The sequence below is a fragment of the Falco punctatus genome (genome assembly GCF_963210335.1).
Source record: "Falco punctatus genome assembly, chromosome: 12".
NCBI classification, from domain to species: Eukaryota; Metazoa; Chordata; class Aves; order Falconiformes; family Falconidae; genus Falco; species Falco punctatus.
Genome location: NC_137592.1, coordinates 21,188,653 through 21,208,938, shown reverse-complemented (window position 1 = coordinate 21,208,938; position 20,286 = coordinate 21,188,653). Strand labels below are relative to the sequence as shown.

At 38.7% G+C, this 20,286-nt stretch overlaps 1 protein-coding gene across 7 annotated transcripts in view; it reads left to right on the top strand.

Moving 5' to 3' along the window:
- Positions 1-20,286, top strand: part of EML4 (EMAP like 4) — a 163,460-nt gene that overhangs the window by 84,297 nt on the left and 58,877 nt on the right. For all 7 annotated transcript variants that reach the window (XM_080408408.1, XM_080408406.1, XM_080408407.1 and 4 more), the window contains exons 2-3: positions 5,428-5,610; positions 17,172-17,301. In XM_080408408.1, the coding sequence (XP_080264534.1) occupies positions 5,428-5,610; positions 17,172-17,301 (313 nt within the window). The remainder of the gene's footprint in view (positions 1-5,427; positions 5,611-17,171; positions 17,302-20,286) is intronic.

Below are 20,286 nucleotides of genomic sequence, written 5' to 3'. Positions count from 1 at the left end.
GGGGGGGGGGAGATTTTTTAATCTTCCACATTTGTGTTGTGTGTTTTAATTCCCGTTCTCTTTTTCTTGCCGTGACTTGTGTCCTCTACAAAACCAAGATAATTTGTCTGTGTGTTGGCATCTGGAGGAAGCGAAGGAGATACTGTGGGAAAAAGTGTGGAGTCAAATTCTGCTTTTTTTGTTTGGTTGGGTTTGGATTGGTGGTATTTTTTTGAGATTATGTATTAGAGATATGCAACAGAATTCCCGATCTTTGCACCCTTTATAAGCTAGTCATACAACAAGTGAGCTGCAGAAAACTGCAGAGAATTATGTTTCACTTAACATGGTAGAAAAACAGAATTTGTCAGTTATCTCTTGGGAAATGCAAGCCTCATCCAGAGTCAAATTATTCACTGCTCTTCAGAATAAAAATTACAAGTTGTGCAAATATATACCGTCCTGAGCATATGGCCAGTTTGTAGCCCTAGTGAGAGAGGGGTTTTTTGGGCCAATTATTCCCTGAAACTCTCAGGCAGATCTTTATACCAGTCCAAGTAATTTCTGTTACTTTTCTGTAATAAAAGACTCATACCACTCTGGGGGAAACACAGAAAACCGTGTGGGTGCCATGGCACACAGGGTTTTAAAAATATCTGTGGTTTGTGTGGCTTTATTGGATAAAATGTAGGATTTTCCACCCTGTGGTTTAAATTTCCGTGTGCTGGAGTTTGTAGAATTTGTTTTTCTGAAATGCTGCTTATGTGTAAAATGAAGCCCTTCTGTTTAGTCGAGGCCGGGAGGAATTGACTCAGAGGAGTGATAATGGTTGGTCTGGAATTGTCGAGGGGCCCCAGCGTAGGCAGTTCAGTAGTAAGATATATTTTTGTCAAATGTAGTCAGTTCAAATTTCTCACAGGCAGTGAGCGATAAAGGATGATGCTTTTCAAATGCTTTTATGCTCACGTGCCTGATTGGTGACATGTGAGGCGAGGAGTGATCCGTGGGTTGGGAGGTTTGTTAAGTGCCATCACTGTGCGCTGGATACCCGTTTTTGAAGTTCCTGGCCAAAGTCTAAGGGGTGGTTTGAGCTGATGCTTTGTGTGTTCTGCTGGGAGTGGTTTGACACATGACTGTGAGGGGTCCCACGCGGCTTAATGAGTCTGTTCAGTGCTGTTCACTGGCTGTAAAAAATGAACCCTCATTTTTAGGATCATCCAGGTGTCTCATGAGTACTGAATACAAGCATCCCATACACATCTCTGCTTACTGCAAAAGCAGGAAGAACTGATGTTTTAATGGCTAAAATTAAAAATCAAAGTAGTGGACTAGGATAAAATAATAAGACATCTTTTTGGAAGTTACAGTACTGTATGTTTAGGCCTAGCATGTTTTTGCTGTCATTTGAGTGTCAATACTCGTATCTTAAACCACTTTTTAAGACTGAAGGACCTTAGATCCACATCTGTGATCCGCTACCAGCAAGTGCAGCAGATAATGCTTTTTTTTTTGCAGTGAATCTTGTTCCTAGTGGCTCTTTTGAAGGCATAGGTCATGGACAGCTTGGGAAATGTGACCAACACATCAGAAACTATGATATTTGGTTGTAATTAAAATAACCAGATAACTAAAAAGGTCTTTTTAAAATTAATTCGGTGAATGAATGGTCAACTGCACTTGCAGATTTCTTGCTATATTCCCTTAACAAGTTTCCCTCTCTAAATATATAAATCTTCCTCTGGTTTTGTAAATTAAGAGTGGCTCATGGAAGGTCTGGATAGATACCTGAGACAGCACGATGGCAAGATGTTTGGAAGTGGGAAAAGAGGAGGGGGAGGGGAAGAGATTAACTTCTCTTCACAGGTGACTGACTTTGTACTTGTTTAAGAGCTTTTTCCCCCCTGAAGGGAGAAGGGCATGCCCTTGAAGAGAGATTTTAGTTCAAACATCTTTTGCAATAGTTCTTTAGATTATAATAATGTATTTTTAACAGAAGAAGAAATCTGGAAGAGATTTTGAAAACTTCTATAAAAAAAAAGTACAGTTTTGTAATGTGCAGATTTGTCAAAATGATCGCAGTTGTGTTTACTTTCACAGCATCTTCTTCTAAGCTAATCCCTAGCTGACTGACTTTTCAAGACATTGCCAAGAAGGGCATGTTGGACTTCAGTTGAATATTTGCTGTCATGGGTGAGGTATTTGGGTTGGGAATCATTCATTTTAATCCTCTAACAGTTGCCAGGGTAATAGATGATTGTCATCACTTGAAACAGATGCTGCTTTTGTAGAGTGATAAAGAACAATAAAATATCTTCCCAGTGTGCTACTGTGTTCGTTGATCAACCAAAATATTCTTGATTCCCTAGTGATCTTCTTGCTACTGGCTTCTTTCAGTTGCTGTGCCTCGTGTGCCCTCTCTGCCGAGCAGCCACTGGTGGTTTGAAATGTCTTTTTGCTCATTGTACAGACATAACCCGTCGCTTTGCCTATTTTTGAATCAGCGAAATGGCTTAACCTTCTTGGTGTCCTACTCACACCCCATCTATACAGCTATAACCTCTGACAAGGTGCTGGGCTGAAGCTGAGGGTCCTTCTGGCTCTCCATGCCCTGTCTAGGGTTTAAGCCTCTGTAGCACAGGTCACAGAGGTGAACGCTGGCCAGCTCCTCTACCATCTCATTTGATACATGGGGGAGGTCAGAGCATTGCAACTCACCCTTCCAGGGCAGAAAGATTTGCTCTCCTGTTCTCCTTTGGAGTTCCTAATTACTGACGTAACTGTGGCTTCGGGAGCTGCAGAAGCCATCTGCTGTGTGAGGGTTTTTGGGGTGCTGAGGTCCAGCAGAAACAGTCTAGTTAATGTTAGTAACTGGTGGAGAAAAAAATACGCCCCATCGGGGTGAGCACTTGCGTCTGTGCTGATCAGAGAGACAGACCAAGAGCGGAGGCTTTCCTGGGCTTTGCTGGTTTGGTAATTACTATTATTTGGACTTCACACAGGGAACACAGTAAAGTCTGGCTTCTAAAATGATGATTTGACGTAGTTACTTACTCCTTTTACAAATGTTTTGTAGTGATCTGCTGTATATTTATCCAGCATGGGAATTAATCCGTAATTTATCCATTATAAGACCTTTTAATAGTTCATTAATTAAAGACTTTGGCAGGCAATAAAGGAAAAAAGTTAAGCTTTCATTTTTTTCTTCTTTAAAGAAATGTCAAACTTCTCTTTTCTGTTTGGACTGCTACCCGGTGTAAGATAAGTTATAAAGATTATAATGTTTTGAAACTTGTAATTATTTTCTGCAGTGTTCATTTTGACTGGTCCACTGCATATATTTAAAGGCTAATATTGTAAGGATAGCAAAAGTATTAATTACATGGTATTTCTTTTAAGTCCCATTTACTTTTCTAAAGTAAAAGCTTTTTTTCATGAATTAATGTAAATTTACCTTAGTTCCTTTTTATATGCTGCATAGGTATGTGTGCTTGTAGGAACTTCTACTAGCTCCTGAAAACAGATAGGGGTTTATGTTTTGAAAATGAGGATGCTAATAAAAGAATCTTAGCAGTCCTTATCGACTTGGGGTAGCTGTCGCTGGTCTGGATTTGTACTTTTGAGAGAGCATTGGATATGCTGGCCTGTAGAGCTGTTAAAATAATACTTCTGTATATAGGAGGTACAGTTGTGGCTGGTGATACTACAGTGTTTTCTTCAGAGTTGTTCTGATCTGTTGTCTCCAGATCTCAGTCTGATTACATGCCTTATTAATTCCCCTGCAGTTCTTTTTATTTATTAGCCTGAATTAATGTAGTATTAACCATGAAGGGATACACTTCTGCTTTGGTTTAACCAAACGGTGAGTTAAACCAATATGCAAAGCTGTCATCTTGTAGGAGTTGTTTTATCAATGTAATCTTAATCATTGCTTTCAGTTTAATAATAGTTATGAGTACATTTCACTACTAATAATAGTTTGTTTTGTAATTCCTTGTAGGAATTTTGTTGTGAAGGTATTATCGTGATTCTTTATTTTGGTTGGTTCAATTCTTGGTCTTTCAGTAGCAAGTATCGCATTTTAACTGAATGGAAGTTGGCCTTAAACTTTTTAATCTCTTTCTTGTGTAATAATTATTCATTGGAGGGGCTTGTCTTAGTGTTTCTTTTGCTTACATTTATTTTAAAAGTGCCCTTATGCAAGTATTTCAAAGATTAAGGATTGTGGCTTATATTAACTTTTTTTTTTTTCCCTTGGTATGTCTTCATGAGATTAGTGAACTAAAGTTTAGATTGTATACAATTGCTGTAGTAATACCAGCTATTTTACCCTTACATGTAAATTCACTGTTTATATGTATTTCGTAGAATATGGACTTATACTGTCTTGTTTGTGTAATACAAGTAAATTTTGTAAACTGGTATTAGAAGTTCCTTCCTGACTTTTCACTAAGGCTAAACCAAAATGGATAAGAAATAGAAATTTGGTACCTTGTGATAAAGCAACAAATTATTTTATGATCTTTTTTTCTTCTACTACTTTTTGTGTTGTTGGCTTTTTTTTTTTTTAATGCAGTTGGCCTGTGAATTATTGGAACAGCCAAGTACAAAAATCTGTTACGTGTTATTTTGGCTTGGCAGAAATAATGCAAAGAACTGTCAAAGGCAAAGAGTACGCAGAAGCTGTAATTTCCTTCTTACCACTGAAGAATAGATTTGGCTGCGTTATGCCTTTAATGCTAAACTATCTCTGTGTGGCCAGACAGACTTTTGGAACCTTTTTGTAGCATATTTATTTTCTGTTCACTTCAGGCCAAATGTTACAATGTGATATGCTTTTTTGGCACATACAGGGTGGTGATGTGAAGAAAGTTAGAGAAGGAATTGAAGTTAAGAACTCTGATCTAGACCATTTAAATTGAGATTGTTAGCCGTGACCTAATTGCATCAAGTGGCAATATTTGCATGTTCAACAGTGGCTTTTTTTTTTTAACTTTACAACTTGCTTTAATATTAAGGATCATAGTTAAAATTCTTCAACAGTTCCAAAAGAATATATTGCAAAATTTTACTGCAGTTTTATAGCTTTTTAGTTAATTCAGTTGGCTATTTAAATAAGCTGTTTCAGTCTTCCTTGTACTGGTAAGCATGTTTTTCTTTCTATGCTATTTTAACAGAAAACACATTGCCTCTTATGATTGTAATAGGGCCACACTCCTTAAGCCTTCTGTCTTAGCTAATGATTAGTAACATTTCTGTCTTGAAGCATTAATTTGATGTGTCTAACATAATACCCATTCCTTATTCGCCTGAACATGCTTGTTTGAATGTCTTCAGTATTTCAAAATGATGGGTCGGACATGCTCATGCTGTACATACTTCTTTCTGTGGCTTTTAGTTTAGAACAAAACAGTTGAATGCCTCTTTCTACTCTGCTTTCCTGCTGTACAGATGACAGCATCTCAGCTGCGAGCACATCTGATGTCCAGGACCGCCTTTCAGCCCTGGAGCTGAGAGTGCAGCAGCAAGAAGATGAAATCACCGTGCTAAAAGCAGCGCTGGCTGATGTGCTCAGGCGTCTCGCTATCTCTGAAGACCATGTAGCTGCTGTGAGAAAATCAGCACCAAATAAAGGTAAGCCTGTCTTTGGTAAATTCTTTCTAGAGTTAGAAGGTTATAATTGGGAATGTTCTCCATTGATAACTTCTTTTTTCCCTTTTCTGTCTCATTTGGAAAGGCAGGTTGAGGTGGAGAAGTTAGTTTTTTGAGTGGCTTTATAGTATGTAGCTAATAGATATCTGAAACATGCTTATTAATTTTGCTGTTTGCTAACATTTGAATGTATGTGACACCCCTGAAAACTTACCTTCTTGTGAAAAGGTTCCTGTTTTAATTTTAGGTGGTGAAATGTTTTACAGCTGCGGTCTTTAACCTGCTACTGGGGGTTCTGGGGCATATCATAGACTGGTTTGGGTTGGAAAGGACCTTAAAGATCTTCCAGTTCCAACCCTCCTGCCATGGGCAGGGACACCTTCCACCAGACCAGGTTGCTCAAAGCCCCGTCCAACCTGGCCCTGAACGCTTCCAGGGATGGGGCATCCACAGCTTCACTGGGCAGCCTGTGCCAGTGCCTCACCACCCTCAGGGTAAAGCAGTGGGCTTTGTTTGTTAGCAGTTGTGAGTGTCAGCTTTGACTTCACCTAGAAATTGCTCGGCTGAAGGGGCATATTACAGGCTATGTTTCACCATGTCCTAAAGTTTCTTTTTTTAAAAAAACAAACAAACAACCCCACCCCGCAACCCAAAACAAAACAACCCCCCCCCCCAAAAAAAAAACCAAAAAGGAACAAACCCCCAACAAAATACATTGCCATCTAATAAGGAAGCTTTCTGAATATAGTTACTGTTCATCTACAGAGATAACTCAAAATCAGTAGGTTTCTTGTAAGAAGTGGCCAAGTAGCCACTCAGCAGTATCTGTTTTGGTTAGTGACTAGTAACTTTTATATTGCAACTTTGAAATACATGATTGTTGTAAAGAAACTTAATGCTGTTTACACAAATTTTTACATACTCCCCCTCCACAAACATTTCCCTTTCTATTCTGGATAACTATTTGAATAGAGTTCTTTGAATTTGCTCCAGCTTAACATGGTGCGTTCGGAGAGAACTACAGCTGTGAATGTTTGTGGTATATGTTAAGCCTCTGAATAAATAAAAGGTTAGGTCATATTCTAATTTGCCATAAATGCGTGTATCCCCATCACACTGTGCAGTATAGAGTTCTTTAGGATCAGTCCCTGTATTACAGCCTCGGAGTGCTCCCATTATACCAGTGCCAGTTTAACACTAACCTGACACATCATAGCCTATCTTTGTTTGTACGGCTGCGTTATACTGGCTGAAAATGCTGGAAGTTTGAATTATTTCAGATGTGGCCGAGAGATCAAATTTCTTAATTAAGTGTTTTTGCAGTCTCTCTGCCAGATGGAAAGAAGTGATGACGCTTAATTGGCTTGGGCTCTGAATCTTGCTATTCTCTCTTGCTTGCTAAATGGTAGGCTGTTGTCATCCCTGCGTAGAAATACAGCTTTTTTCTACCTGTTATGCATCTCTGGTCTCACCCAGCTTGAGACCTCTTGCTCTAACTCTATAAATATAGCTCTAGCAAATATTTCAACTAAATCACTCTGCTATCTGCTGTCCCATTATGAAAAAAAGAAGATGACCACGTGGAGAACTGTGGGCAAAACGTGTGCAACATAGAACCATATCTTCCCATGGAAATGCAAAGGAGCTGGGATATGCACAAGCGTGGCTGAAGGCTTTTGGCTTGGAGCTGTCTAGTACTGAGCAAACTGTGCGCAGACAGGGCAAACTTGCTGCGTTCTGCAAAATGCCTTGTGATTGTCTTGTTACTGTGACTCTGGGGGTCTTGGGGCCATCCCGAGTCCTCTAGGTGAATTTGTTCGGTGAAAAATTAATTAATTCTTTTGGAGTGTAGTGGTAGAATATCTAAATAGCTTCGGCTATTACATCTGTACCAATTAATTGACAACATCATGTAACTGTGAATAAAGTTACGGGGGTGGAGGCAGAGATGTACACATATGAGCTAATACATTGAACTTAAATGAGTTAAGACTAATTGGCAGAGTATTTAATTTGTGGTGGATGTGTCCCCTTTGTGTTCGGTTACCTAATATCACCATGCCACACATTAACTTCACTGTTTATCATTAAACCAGCTGCACATAGACGGTATAAAGATGTCATAAAATAAAATGTTCACATAAAGTCACTGGAATTTTGTACAAAAGTTTAAAATTAGATGCGAATTAGCTTGAGCTTGACTTTTAATTTAATCCTAAATATCAGTATTTTAATAAATACTTCAAAACAAGTTCATACATACCTTTTTGCAATACCTTAGGTCCTACTTTTGATTTCTGTATGTTGAGTTCAATAGATAAAGAACTCCTGAAATGTTTTAGGAGAGAGAAATGCGTACTGGTTTTGTGAACAAGTGGGATTAGCAGAAGATCTGGATTGTCATACAAAAATAACATTCAAGGAAGTCGTTAAGTTTTTTTTAATTATTTTATGGGTATGAAACAGGCTTTTACTAGTCAAGTTATGGTTGCTGCAAAGGTAATTGTATTCCTCTAAAACTCATTCTGGTGTTCATGATCCTGTCAAGAATCTGGATTTCTGCATTACACAATTGCAGTTTCATGGTAAATATTAAAGGTAGGTTTTCTTTTTTTTTTAAAAAAAATATAAATAAATGAGTCTTTGATTCACAGAAGTGTTTGTCTCCGCAACAGCCCTTAAAATACATGCTGACATAAATGGTGAGTAAAGAGAATAGATGTGTATGTATTTCTGAATACATTGAGAGAGATGTGTTTAATTTGAAGCATGGCAACACAGTGAGATAAATACTTATAAAATAAACCAAACTTACAAGAATGATGGTACTGGAAAAAAAAACATTTTGAATCTTCCCATCAAATGAAAGATTTTTAGTCTGAGTAACAGAAGATATCTAACCTAGTTTGAAGGAGTTTTTCCTACTTGCTGCTGAAATGCATTTTTAGGAAACCTGTTTTTTTTTCTTGTTGCCACCTCAGCAGTGTCTTTGAATAGAAGTTTCCTATAGGCTGTAAGTAAGTGTTGTGAGCAGGCTGTGAATCATGCCTGAAGGTACAATCCCGATCACTTTTTCACTGATTTTTCTCATTCTAAAGTTGATGGTCCAGCTTAGTGGAAAAAGAGATCTCTTCATCCTTTGTGATATTTTGTCTGCATTGTGTACCTGGTGAGCTAATTATGTTCTTATTTTTCTTATTCATTTATTTGAGATTGACAGATTGGATCAACCATAGCTGAAGATAATAGATAATTTGTTTTGCATTATCCTTGTAGTCTTTGTTTTTCTTTTTCCCTATGTTTTCGTTGCATGCTTATTTTGAACTTAATCCAGTCTCCAGTGAAAAAATTCATATGGGCATGGGTAGATTTTTATTTCTAACCCGTGGGCTATTGATCAGGAGGTTACTACCTATGATTTTGTCTGTCCAGCCCTGTCTCAGAAGCAAGCTGCTCTTCGTACAGGGATAGGTGATTTGTGAACTGTATGAGACAATCTACAGGGTGAGATTTTTTTTTTAGCCACTTTAGTGCCTCCTAGTAAAGCATGAAATGGAGATACTGTATGAAGGAAGTACCTTCAGTAGGGATTGCAACAGAATTAGTGCCTGTCATTGCACGGTGAAAAGCAGACTGGAAGTCTTCGCATGCGGCTTGTTTCCTTTTCAGTATTTCTCAATGCAAACTCATTATAAATAGAGAAAATCTTTTCAAAATAATAAAGCTACAATAGTACTTCTCCATTGTGACACACAGCTAAGAATAACGACATCCTTAATAACAAAGGAGAAATTACCGGGTCCAAAGATAGTGTTGGGGATTACAAATGTGAAAGGGCTTGACTATAGAACAGGTCCCCAGCAGCTACGGGGCTGGGGGGACCTTAGTTTGTGGGTGCATTTGTGGGTTGGGTTTTTTTCTTCCTTTCTTTCTCTCTTTCTTTTCTTTTTGAATAGATGGTTGGTAAGAAGGATTTATTTGGTGGGAAGTTCTTTGCTTTTGGCAGCTCAATGCTCTTGTTGCCACATGTCTCTGCTGTTGATGCATGATTGATGCTGTTAACTTTCACAAAAAATTGCAAAAACAAAGATTACCTGGACGCTGAAGAAAAGGAAAACATAAAGCAGTCTGGTACTTGTGGCTGCCAGCAAGATAGATTGGCTCACAGCTGGTGCCTGGTAAACCTATTAAAATCTTCCAGGGTGTCAAAATGTGTGTAACAGGAGAATCCATCCCTCAGGCTCTGGGTGTGGAGATGAGTTTGTGGCACACAATGGCACCAATAAAATACCTCAGACTAAGTGTATCGCTGAGGTATGAGCTCTTGCTTGAAAAAGTGGTCATCTACCAGAAAGTACATCTGTAGAGAAAGGAGTTCATGTCCTCTTTCTGGACTCGGAAGTGGTGAGGAGGGTTGTCACAGGTTAAAACTTTGAAGGAACATTTCCTATCACTTCAACAAGGATTAGTATCAAATAACTCATATGTAAATTCAACTCACTAAATGAAACTGAAACAGCGGATGGCAGTTTGCAGAGAAGGTCTACCACGCTTTATTTTTATTTAAAACAGTGATACTGGGGACCTGCAAAAGAAGCTGTGTACTGGAAATGTAGATTATTGTTTGGCTGGGGGTTTTTCCCCCCTTTGTGCAGTGGATTTTTAGAATAGGAATAGGGAGAGTTTTCCTTCCTTTCCTGATCCCTCCTTTCATGTGACATAAGTGTCTCCCTTCTACAGGAAAAATCCTAAGTAGTCTCTTGCATCAAATTCTGTCTCATTGCACTAATTTAAGCAAAGTGCTGATGTAGTTTTTACCTTATCTCAACAATGTTTTCATTTTAATAACATTAAGCCATTTTGTTTTACATGAACAAAAATTGAATTCAGGTGTTCAGCAAGCTTCATTAATGAAAGCATAAGATAGACTTGCCTTGGTGATTTTACTCTTAGCACATTTTAATGTGCAGAATTGTTTGAATAACTGGGTACATGTTTATGTTGTCTAATCAGTAGATGTTAAACAGGGACAGAAAATATAGGTGTAGATAGGAAAATGCTTATGGTAGAGGTAGGATATAGGCTTTTATCCACAATATTAAAACTAACCTGGCAAGCTTGTACGTGTGTCATTATGCTCACGGGAATGGTCCGATTGAAGTCTGCAGGCTGTATGCTCACATAACAAATAATGATACTCTTGAGGTCTTAATGGATTTTCCAGATAGCAGTTTTAATGCCATCTGTCTGCATTTCTTCCCCATTTTTTTGTCTTCTCCTCTGTCTTTAATATTTTATTTCTCTTCTGTTACACTTACTATTCTTGATGTTCTTCAAATGTTTTCCCTAATCCAAAGAATTTGGATGTAGGTTGTAGAGGGCACTAATAAACTAAGGGTTGCTAACCAGCTAAACCAAGTTTAAGGAACGAGAAGTGAAGAAAAAGATTCAATCTTTTGTTTTGTTTTGTTTTTTTAACTTCTGTAACCTAATAATCTTGTTCATTGGAGAAGGTATTCAGAGCGTTGTAGAGGAGTATTTTTCAGTTGTGGTGATAAGTGTCATTATTTTTCCATATGTTTGTTAAAATTTTGGATATGTTTTGTGCATTTTTGTGCCTTTCTTTAGAACAGCGTGGGCAAATTCTGCTGAGCAGTACTCCGCTGTTTTCAGTGATGCTTCTCAAAATAAGAATTGCAATGTTGGAAGAGTTAAATGGTGCCACTGACTTTTTCAGATAAAAACTGCTTGTTGTTCGTAACACTTGAGTAGCTCTTTCATCACTGTTCGCCAGAGTATATCAAATTGTTTCAGATTACCGTAGTTGAAATTTTATTTCCTCTGCTTGGAGGTAGCTCATTTGGCAATTGATTGAAGTAGTAGATGGTGCCTCTGGGGAGTTGTAACAAAATAACAAGGTAGTAGGGAGGGAAGAGGAAAAGGGCTGTGTGGTTTGAATAAGCAATTAGGTGTCCCATGGCAAAGTTTCCCCGTGCAGTAGGTTTTAAAATGCCTGCCCAAAGAGCCGAGCATCAGAGCAGGGGCATGGCTCCCCTAGACTCTTAAGAGCATAACACCTGAAAAACTGGTTGTATGTCCCTAGGAGGATCAGGTATAGTTAGAAATGCATGTGTTCACAGGTTAAGTCACTAGCTATAAAATTTTTGTAGGAAATCTCTGAAATAGATAAGTAATTATTCTTCACATTGTAGTTAGTTTACCTACCTCTTGGGAGAGATTCACTGGCATCTCAAGATATTTATGCATTAGCTATACATTCTCAAACTGTTGCATATTTACATGCCTTTATTCACATAGTTCTTTTCCTTTTAATAGGAAATGAAAAATAATGTATGTTTAATAGCCAGTTGTCAGCTGAGATCTGTGAAATTTGGCTTCAGTAAAAAGTATAAACAGCATTTTTTTTTCAACTAAACATAATTACTGTACAAATAATAAAGTTTTTCAAAACTTGTTTTTTTTCTTAAAATGGGATTATTAAACAAGATGAAGTATAACCCATAGGTAGTGAACCGAGTTATTTTTTCCTGATTTATATTGGTTATTATTTGAGAACTAGTATCTCACCTTGATCTGTAACATTTGTTCACGTGATAGAAGAGAACATTTTTTTCTACTTAAGTCTCAATGAGTATTTGACTTTTACTATGTAAATAAAATAGTGGAATAAAATAAAATGCTGAAGAAAATATTTCCCTACCCTTCAGAATACAGTACTCTATTTGAAAAGAGTGTTAGTGCTCCCAACCTATTCTTTGCCAGCATCTTCCATGAGCTGAGGGACTTGGTGTCCTTTTAAACTTTGGAAGCAGAGCGATGACTACAGGTAGTTGCTTTGGTTCAGTTTATTGTAACATATTGAAGTAGGTTTAGAATTTGTCATAATTTCTAGTTCTTTTTTGATGTCTATGTTAGGAAGGAAATGCAGATAAAATCTTATGTTCTGCTGCACTTAGAACTATTTCAGTCAGGTTTTCTGTCGCTCACCTGTGTGAGTTCTCTGATGACTAATAGCGTGGCTGAAGACACACTGTATGCTGCTTTAGTAAGAGTACTAAATTGGGTTTCTGTCCTTCAACCCATCAATTTTATTTGCACAAAACCCCTCACCATGTAATATGTTTGAAATCTAGAAATCTTTGTCAAGTTTTGCTGAAAATGAAGTAATCTAAAGTTGTTGAAGGACTTGGATATTGTATGACTTACTGCTGAAAAAAACAAACAACCCACAACACACCCACAAACAAAAACAAAAAAAACCCAACAACCAAACCCCAAAGTTTAAAAAAACATACTGTAAATCCCTTTTTTGTAACATGTACTTTGTTGAGCTTTTTTGTTTTAAGTCTACTTGAAGTCTAGAGAAGTTATTTTACTGTAGCTGCAGACACTTTCTTCAAATCAAAATTACTTGAAGAAGAGAAAGAAGGGCTGGGTTTTTCTCTGGAAGAAAGGCAGTTTACCTGTCAGGATATTAAGCAACTTGTTGTTCCAGTTAACACAATCAATAACATGATAAACTATATTTTAACATAATATCTGAAACTTCTGGGTTTGTGGAAAAAAGAAGTGACTTACTAAGTGATCCTCAGCACTAATACCTTATATGTATGTTTGGAAAGAAAAGCTATGTTATCAGAGGACACACATTTTCAGAACTCACCACTGTCTCTCTTAGAGCTTGGCTTCAGCTCTTTCCCATTTAGCTAATCGAGGCTGATAAAGAGTTGGAAATAGATTCTTAGTTTGTTGTGGTCTGTTTTTTCTAATCCTACTTATCTTTCATTCACACACTTGTATACTTGACAGATGTTAATGAAATGCTGCTTTTGAACTCGATACTATTCTATGAAAATTATCGGAACGGAGATGAATCCATTATCCATAAACCACATTTTTTACCGCTTTGATCTCTGACAATTTGGCTTTAATCCTGGTCACCATACACTGGCTTTCATTTTGTGTTCAGTTTATGTCTGGCTTTTTGTTCCAAGCTAACAGATAAAGCTGAGTGCTATTCAGTCTGAAAAATTTCAGACTGTTTATGCTAGCAGGTGACGTATGACATGATATTGGCAGAGCTGTGCAATCCGAGCGCTGGGAGAACTCAATTGTTTTAGTCAATTGATCTGGAATTTGTGTTCTCCTGTGCTACTTCTTTATGTCCCGGGTCTCTGAAGCGCAGTTGCCTGACTGCTATGAAGGACTGTCTCTGCAGTGAAGAAAGAAGGTTATAGCATTGTTAATTTTTGACATCTTTTGCCTGCAGAGATGCCCTGGTTAAAAGTCATGGAGAGCTGCATGGTGTGGACTGGTGGGTTGGTGTCCTGGGGTTCTGACCTGGCTGGGAAGACCGTGGCTGTGTGTCTCTGAGCCCGTGGGCAGCCAGGCTTCACTGCGCGGCTGCCTGCCATGTGCACAGGGCTTAAACCTGCCTGCCCTTCTCATAGCTCAACATTTAAATGCATTTTCTTTACATATAATTGCCGGCGATTAGTGGAAGTTTTCAATATTTTTCCCTTTGAAAATAGGTATTCTAAAGGTCAGTTTTAAATATCTAGTTAAAGTGGAATACACAGAGAGTCTATAAGGAGGCTTAAGAGTGTTGCATTTGGGATTTGGGAGGTGTGGGTTTTGTTTCGGGTTTTTTTTTCATTGTTTTGTTTTTTACATTTTGTTGCACATTGTGTGGCACAGTCAACTGTGACTGTCGAAGATATTGTTCTGGAGTGTAGGAAAGCCTGATATATTTTTGATGCTTGAAACAAGTCTGTCAGCTCAGTTTTTCCTAGATATTAATGTTTTGGTCTCTGTCCAAATGTTTCAGTCACTTTTTCAAGAAATTAATGAATCAAGAGATCTGGGTTATGTGTAACCATTAGTCATTTTCCGAAAATTGGTTTATTTTGATTAAAAATCTTAATATCAAACTTAATTTTGCATGCCACTTGTTGAAATTAGGAGGTACTCTGCAGATCTACCATCAATATCCACTTTACTGAAAAGCAAATAACGCCCAAACTGCCATATGGATCCTTTTTTAAAAAAATATTATTATTGCATTCATCTCTGTGTGGAGCAGCGCATATTCCCATCATGAGTTTACAATGATGTACATTTGTTTGTAATCGGGTTTGTACTTGGACATAAGCAGGAGCTAAGGCTTTTCACACCTAGCAGGGGGATTTATTCTAGATGTCATCAGCGAACAAAATAGCAGCGTGCTCCTCGCTTGAGAAAAGTGAGACAATTTGTTCACCATTTCATTAGGTTCCTCTACCCTGCCTGTAGCCCTGTTGTTCTTTACTAGTAGTTTCCACTGAACGCTTTCCCCACCGTACTGCGAATGACCGCTGTTACGTCTCCTGATTCACGTTTCTGGAAGGCCATGCTAGTGATGGTTGGAGAGGCATTGATCTATTGCAATGAGCAGACGGAGATGTTAAGGTCATATACAGTTCAAGAGTGAATCATATCCTTGATATTACACATTTCCTCAAAGAAGATGATTTACTTTGTCACTGGAAATAAAATAAGCTAATTTATAGGCTGCTGATGCTAAAAGTGCTTTTTAAGCTCATGCACTTTTGTTCTTGCATCTAAGTTATGCAGAGGGGTGAAAATCTTCTGAGCTTTAGAGGTTTTGTACAGAATATTAACTTTTAAAAATAAAATCTATATTCCGAATATGTACATTGCAAATGAAACTGTGTTTAAGAAGTACCAGTTGGAAGGAATCATGCTAAGGTGATTTATGCAGAATTTAGGAAGAACAATGATACTTGCAGCGTTTCTGTATTTAACTGTGTCTTCACTTTCTTCAGATTTCCTTTGTTCTCATTTCTGCCTGGGATATTCTGTGTGCTCCTTTTGGCTTTCCTGATCTGAATTTCAGATGTGGTGACATGCTGCTCAGTGCGTTTGAAGCAGTACATGGTTAGCACAGGTCAGCCCCCTTCTGCCTCCATCCAAATACTTCTGAAATCTAATATTCCCTTGATGGGTGTCTCTCGTATGTAAGCTGCTGGTTTAAAATAAGAATTGATTTGCCTCTCAGCCTGCCTGATAGAGCTGCAATGTGACAAATGGACCAAACGCTGGTATTGTTCAAATGGTGCATCTGTGTGAGTTAGCCCTCTTGTGTGCCGAGCAGTAGATTCCCCCTGGCTGCTTTTTTACTCCTCACTTTTCTTCAGTGTGTGGCCTCATGCCTTATCTATCTCACACTATTCCAAGCCTGCAACGAACACAGACCTGTTATTTTCCCATCAGTTGTGTCCTTTGTGCTTGTCTGTGAAGTCAGAGTGACCGGACACGGTGACCCCATGAGACGCAGTAACAACTTGCTGCTTGTGGAACGGGGATGTGGCGTGGAGATGGGGTCAAAAGTGACCGCTGATTTTTGAATGCTTAATGTGAGATTAGCCCAGGGATTTTTTTCAGGGCATATAATGATTCAGAGGGGAAAAGCACAAGTTTAGCACTTGGGAAGAGGAGGGGGGAAAACTTTCTCTGAGGTCTTACTCAGGATAAGAGAGGCACACAAAAAAGGAGAGCGACACAATTAGTAGGAAAGGGTGAAATGTCAGGTTCGAGTTAAATGCCTTGTATTTCACTGATGGTCTGTGGCAGAGGCAGGTCTGGGAGCCAATTGCCAGGCTAGCATTCAGCTCTTTAAATAGAAGAGCCTTCGCTCCCTGTCTTCCTTGCAATCCCCTCCCACATTCACTGCATAGTTTCAAACTTCTGCAGTGAGTGAAGTGGGCATCTGACAGACAACAGCCTTCTTCACATAGACAGTCTTGATTCATCCCTGGAGGGAGTCTGTAATGTTCACTGGATGTGGCAGATGTTCTATGGAGTGAACTTTACCAGAAACTTAATAACTATACCATAGTGCATATGCTCAAAGGTCAATACCTTTTTAAGATGGAAGGGGCAGCTGAAAAACTTCATTTTTGAACCCTTAGAATCACAACCCTTAAATAACTTAATAATTTTTTCAGTATGAAGAGGACTTCTGTGTGCAAGTTCTTTAACTTTAGGAAAAAAACCCAAACAAATGGAAAGGAACAAACCTCGTGTGGTGTTATCTGAGCTGTGATGGTTTTGAACAACAGAGTTGAAATAGTTAGATCTGCTGTTCCACAGCTATTGGAGCCAACCAGCTTCCCAAGGCTTGCTGTAATCTGTAATTCTTCCTTTTGATCACAACTGGAAAGCAATGTGGCATGTCGCTGAATTGAAGTATTTGCTGGCAGCGTGGCAGTGGAGAAGCTGGTGCCTCTCAAGGCATATTTTTGCCTGTCTTAGTGTTCCAGGTCTCCTGTCTCCAGCTGCCTAGGTTAAAGCTTTCATGACTGTGTGTCTCTGGATATAGGCTAGATGGTTGTCCTGAATGCTGGGGCTCCTGCCGTGTGATACCAGGTCCACATCTGAGAGCTTTTGGTTTTTCAGACGGATCTTTGGATACAGCTGTAAAACCTTGCATTCTTCAATGATTGTTTTTTCCCCCCCCCTAGGTCAGCCAACCCTTCGAGAAGCTATCTCAATGTCCTGTATAACTAACGGGAGTACAGGAAGCAGGAAAACAAGCCACAGTTCATCTGTTTCTGTTGCCAGAAAAGAAACTCTTTCATCTGCTGCAAAAAGGTACAGACTTGTAATTAAATTTGATTTTTAAAAAAAAAAAAAAAACAAACCCAAAAACAAAGAGCAAGAGTTTGATTTTTTTTTTTTTTTTTTTTTTTTTTGCCTCTGCATGACTCTCAGCAGAGCTTCCTGAAGTCCAGTAAGGCACAAATAAACTTTTGAGATGTACCATGTTGTTAGGCTGCTTACAGCAGGTTCTTAAAAGAATTCATAAATGGAGGGTATTTCTATAGTGTATAGTGTCCAAAATGCATTCTCACTAAGGGACAGAACAGGTACATATATTTCCAATAAAAAATGGAAAATTCTTCCTTCTGGTATTCATCTGCATCTTTTTTTTTTTTTTCTCCTCTTTTTTTTTTTTCAAGGAAATTAAAGGACAAAACTGACTTCATTTCCTGGAGTGTAAAGCGTAGACAATAGCAAAATAGCTGTGAGACAATAGGGGATTGTGCAAGATAAATTTATGGTTTTGCCTAGAAAATCTTAACACAAATTATGGCTACTTAATCTTCATGAAAAATACCTGTATCAGATCTCAAATGCGTAGAAATAACACTGCTTATTTTTTTAAGTTAAGCTAAGTACCAAACAATAACCTTTTTCCCCTCCATGTGATGGTTTCAGCTGCATACAGCAAACAAAGTTTGTGTATAACTTTCTTCTGCGGGTCTGTTAGTCATTGCATGGGTTCTTCAGTTAGTAGGTTTTGCATTTTTTTTCAGCTTTTTGCAACTTTTCCTATTTGTTGAGAAGAACAGGCTGCCAGAAACAGCCGCAGGGCAGAGAATACTTTAATGTTTTAACTGTGGTGAATTACGTGAACAAATTCTTGGCTTTTGTAGAGTGCTGTAGTAAATCCAGTGATTGGTTTATCTTCCACCATGGATGTAAATACACTGCTATCTAACAATACAGGGAAATCATATACTTCAGGGAATAAAAATGCTATGTGCAAATATAAACCGTATGAGAATAAACCAGGAAAAGCTTTCATGCCCTTTGGAATTTGGAGAGCAAGGGTAATGCCCTGCTCTTTGCTCTTCTCCATTGTGTGGCACTGCATATCTTTCTTTTTATTGAATTCTTACATTTACTTTTCAGCAATAAATCCAAAGAGATCACAGTATGTCTCTATCTGCTAGTGTGACAGGCACCAGTACAAAAGACATTCCTGCAGGAAGGTATTTCTTAGTTAGCACTTTACCATTAATCTTGCTCCTGTGGCTCTTGGCGCTCTGGTGAGAGCCAGCCCGCTCCCCGTCATGTCCAGTTTGCATTTGCGCTGAATCACCTTCTTGATTCACTGGATGCTCTGCACCTGACTGCAGCAGAATTGCAGAGTGGAGTGGCCAGCAGCTCCTTCATCTGAGTTAAGGTCTTTAAAAGAAGACCTGGACAGGCCAAAAGGAGAAAAAAGGAAAACCTTAATATGAGGGAGGGCAGCTCTCCCTGGGCCCCCAAATAACTGTCCAGTGGAGGTTTTGGTGCTTCCAGTGCAGCTGAAGGTACGTGATTCCCTTCTTCAAGGTTTGGTTTAGGAAGACCGGAGTCCTCTCCTCAGCTGTTTTGCCAGCAGTTCCTTTCACTTTCCTGTCTATGCATTCTTCTATGAAATTAGTTTGGTATTTGGAAGAAAATAGACTTGCCTTTTCGTAAAATTAACAGCTAAGAAAGGTGAAAGAAGAGGTCTAACCTCAGGCTTTCTAGATGTGAGCTTTTAATAACAACAAAATTGTTAAACACCAAATAGTTTTCCTGGTAGAAACAAGTGAATGTCGATAGTAGTCCCATTTCATTAACAAAGTTAGGGTAAACGTGACTGTTCCTAACACTCTTGTCACCGTGAAGAGGAGGAAGGCCAAAAGGAAGTACCAGCTGGTCATGGGATACTTCACCCCAGCTTGTCCAGGCTTTTCTTTAGGTTGGAGGTTGAACTAGTGCAGCAGGTGGACGCTGTCATCTCTTGATGTAGAATTATGCTTTACTTACCAAAGAGACCCCATAGCCTGCCTGTAGCTTTTTGTGTTCTAAATGTATGTAGCTATACATCTAGTCACATATAACAGAAGGCCCACTTGTGTCCAGAGCATTATTGTTGAAGTTTGGTGTCTGCCTTAATATTGTACATTTCTAGGGCTCTGGCCTCTGTAGACCTGCCATCTCTGAAAATTTCTTCTATAGATAAACAGTTTTATTTCTTGGACTGTTTAATCCTGGTCCTACCAACCTGAACACTGAGATCATGGAGATGGTCTGATGGCTCAGTAGCTGCACAGCAGCAGCACATCTCGTTTCAACAAAGGTGTGCTAAAATACCCACTGTCACTAAAACCACAGCCCAGGAATGTACCATGAACAGCAGGTAGATGATGTCCAATTGACAGAGATGAAATCATGTACATGTTGGGAAAATTTTAGTGCTATAGTCTGGAACTGACTTGTGATAGAGGTGTCAAAACACTTGAGAAAAAAAACCATGCTGCATAGCTTGTATATCACCAGAGCTGGAAAAGGTTTGTATTTTGTACTGCAGATGACTGTCACAGAGACCTGTTTGATCATTTCCCTTGGGACTAAAGGTTCTTCTGAAAACAGCTGGTAAGAATAGTCTTCATGTTTCAGAAATGACCACCCTCCACAATAGCTGCCAACTGTTGTGATTCAAAGGGTGAAACGTGCAAAGTGAAGTTAGAGAATCTGCACAATTAGGATAGATACTAATAGCTCTCAGCTACTCACATTTAGACTGAAGAAATGCCTCATTGAGTTGGGATTTGGAAAGAATTTTTGGATGCATTAAATGACTGCTTCCTGGAACAAGTAGTCTTTAGAAACCCACAAGAAAAGGTGCTGGTTTTGATTTGTGTCAGTTGTTGCACAAGACCTGGTTGAAGAAGCGTTAGTAGGAGAGCCACTCTGTAATAGCCGGTTATAATACAATTAGGTTGAAGATTTTAGCAGAAGTGAGCAAACCAAGTAAAT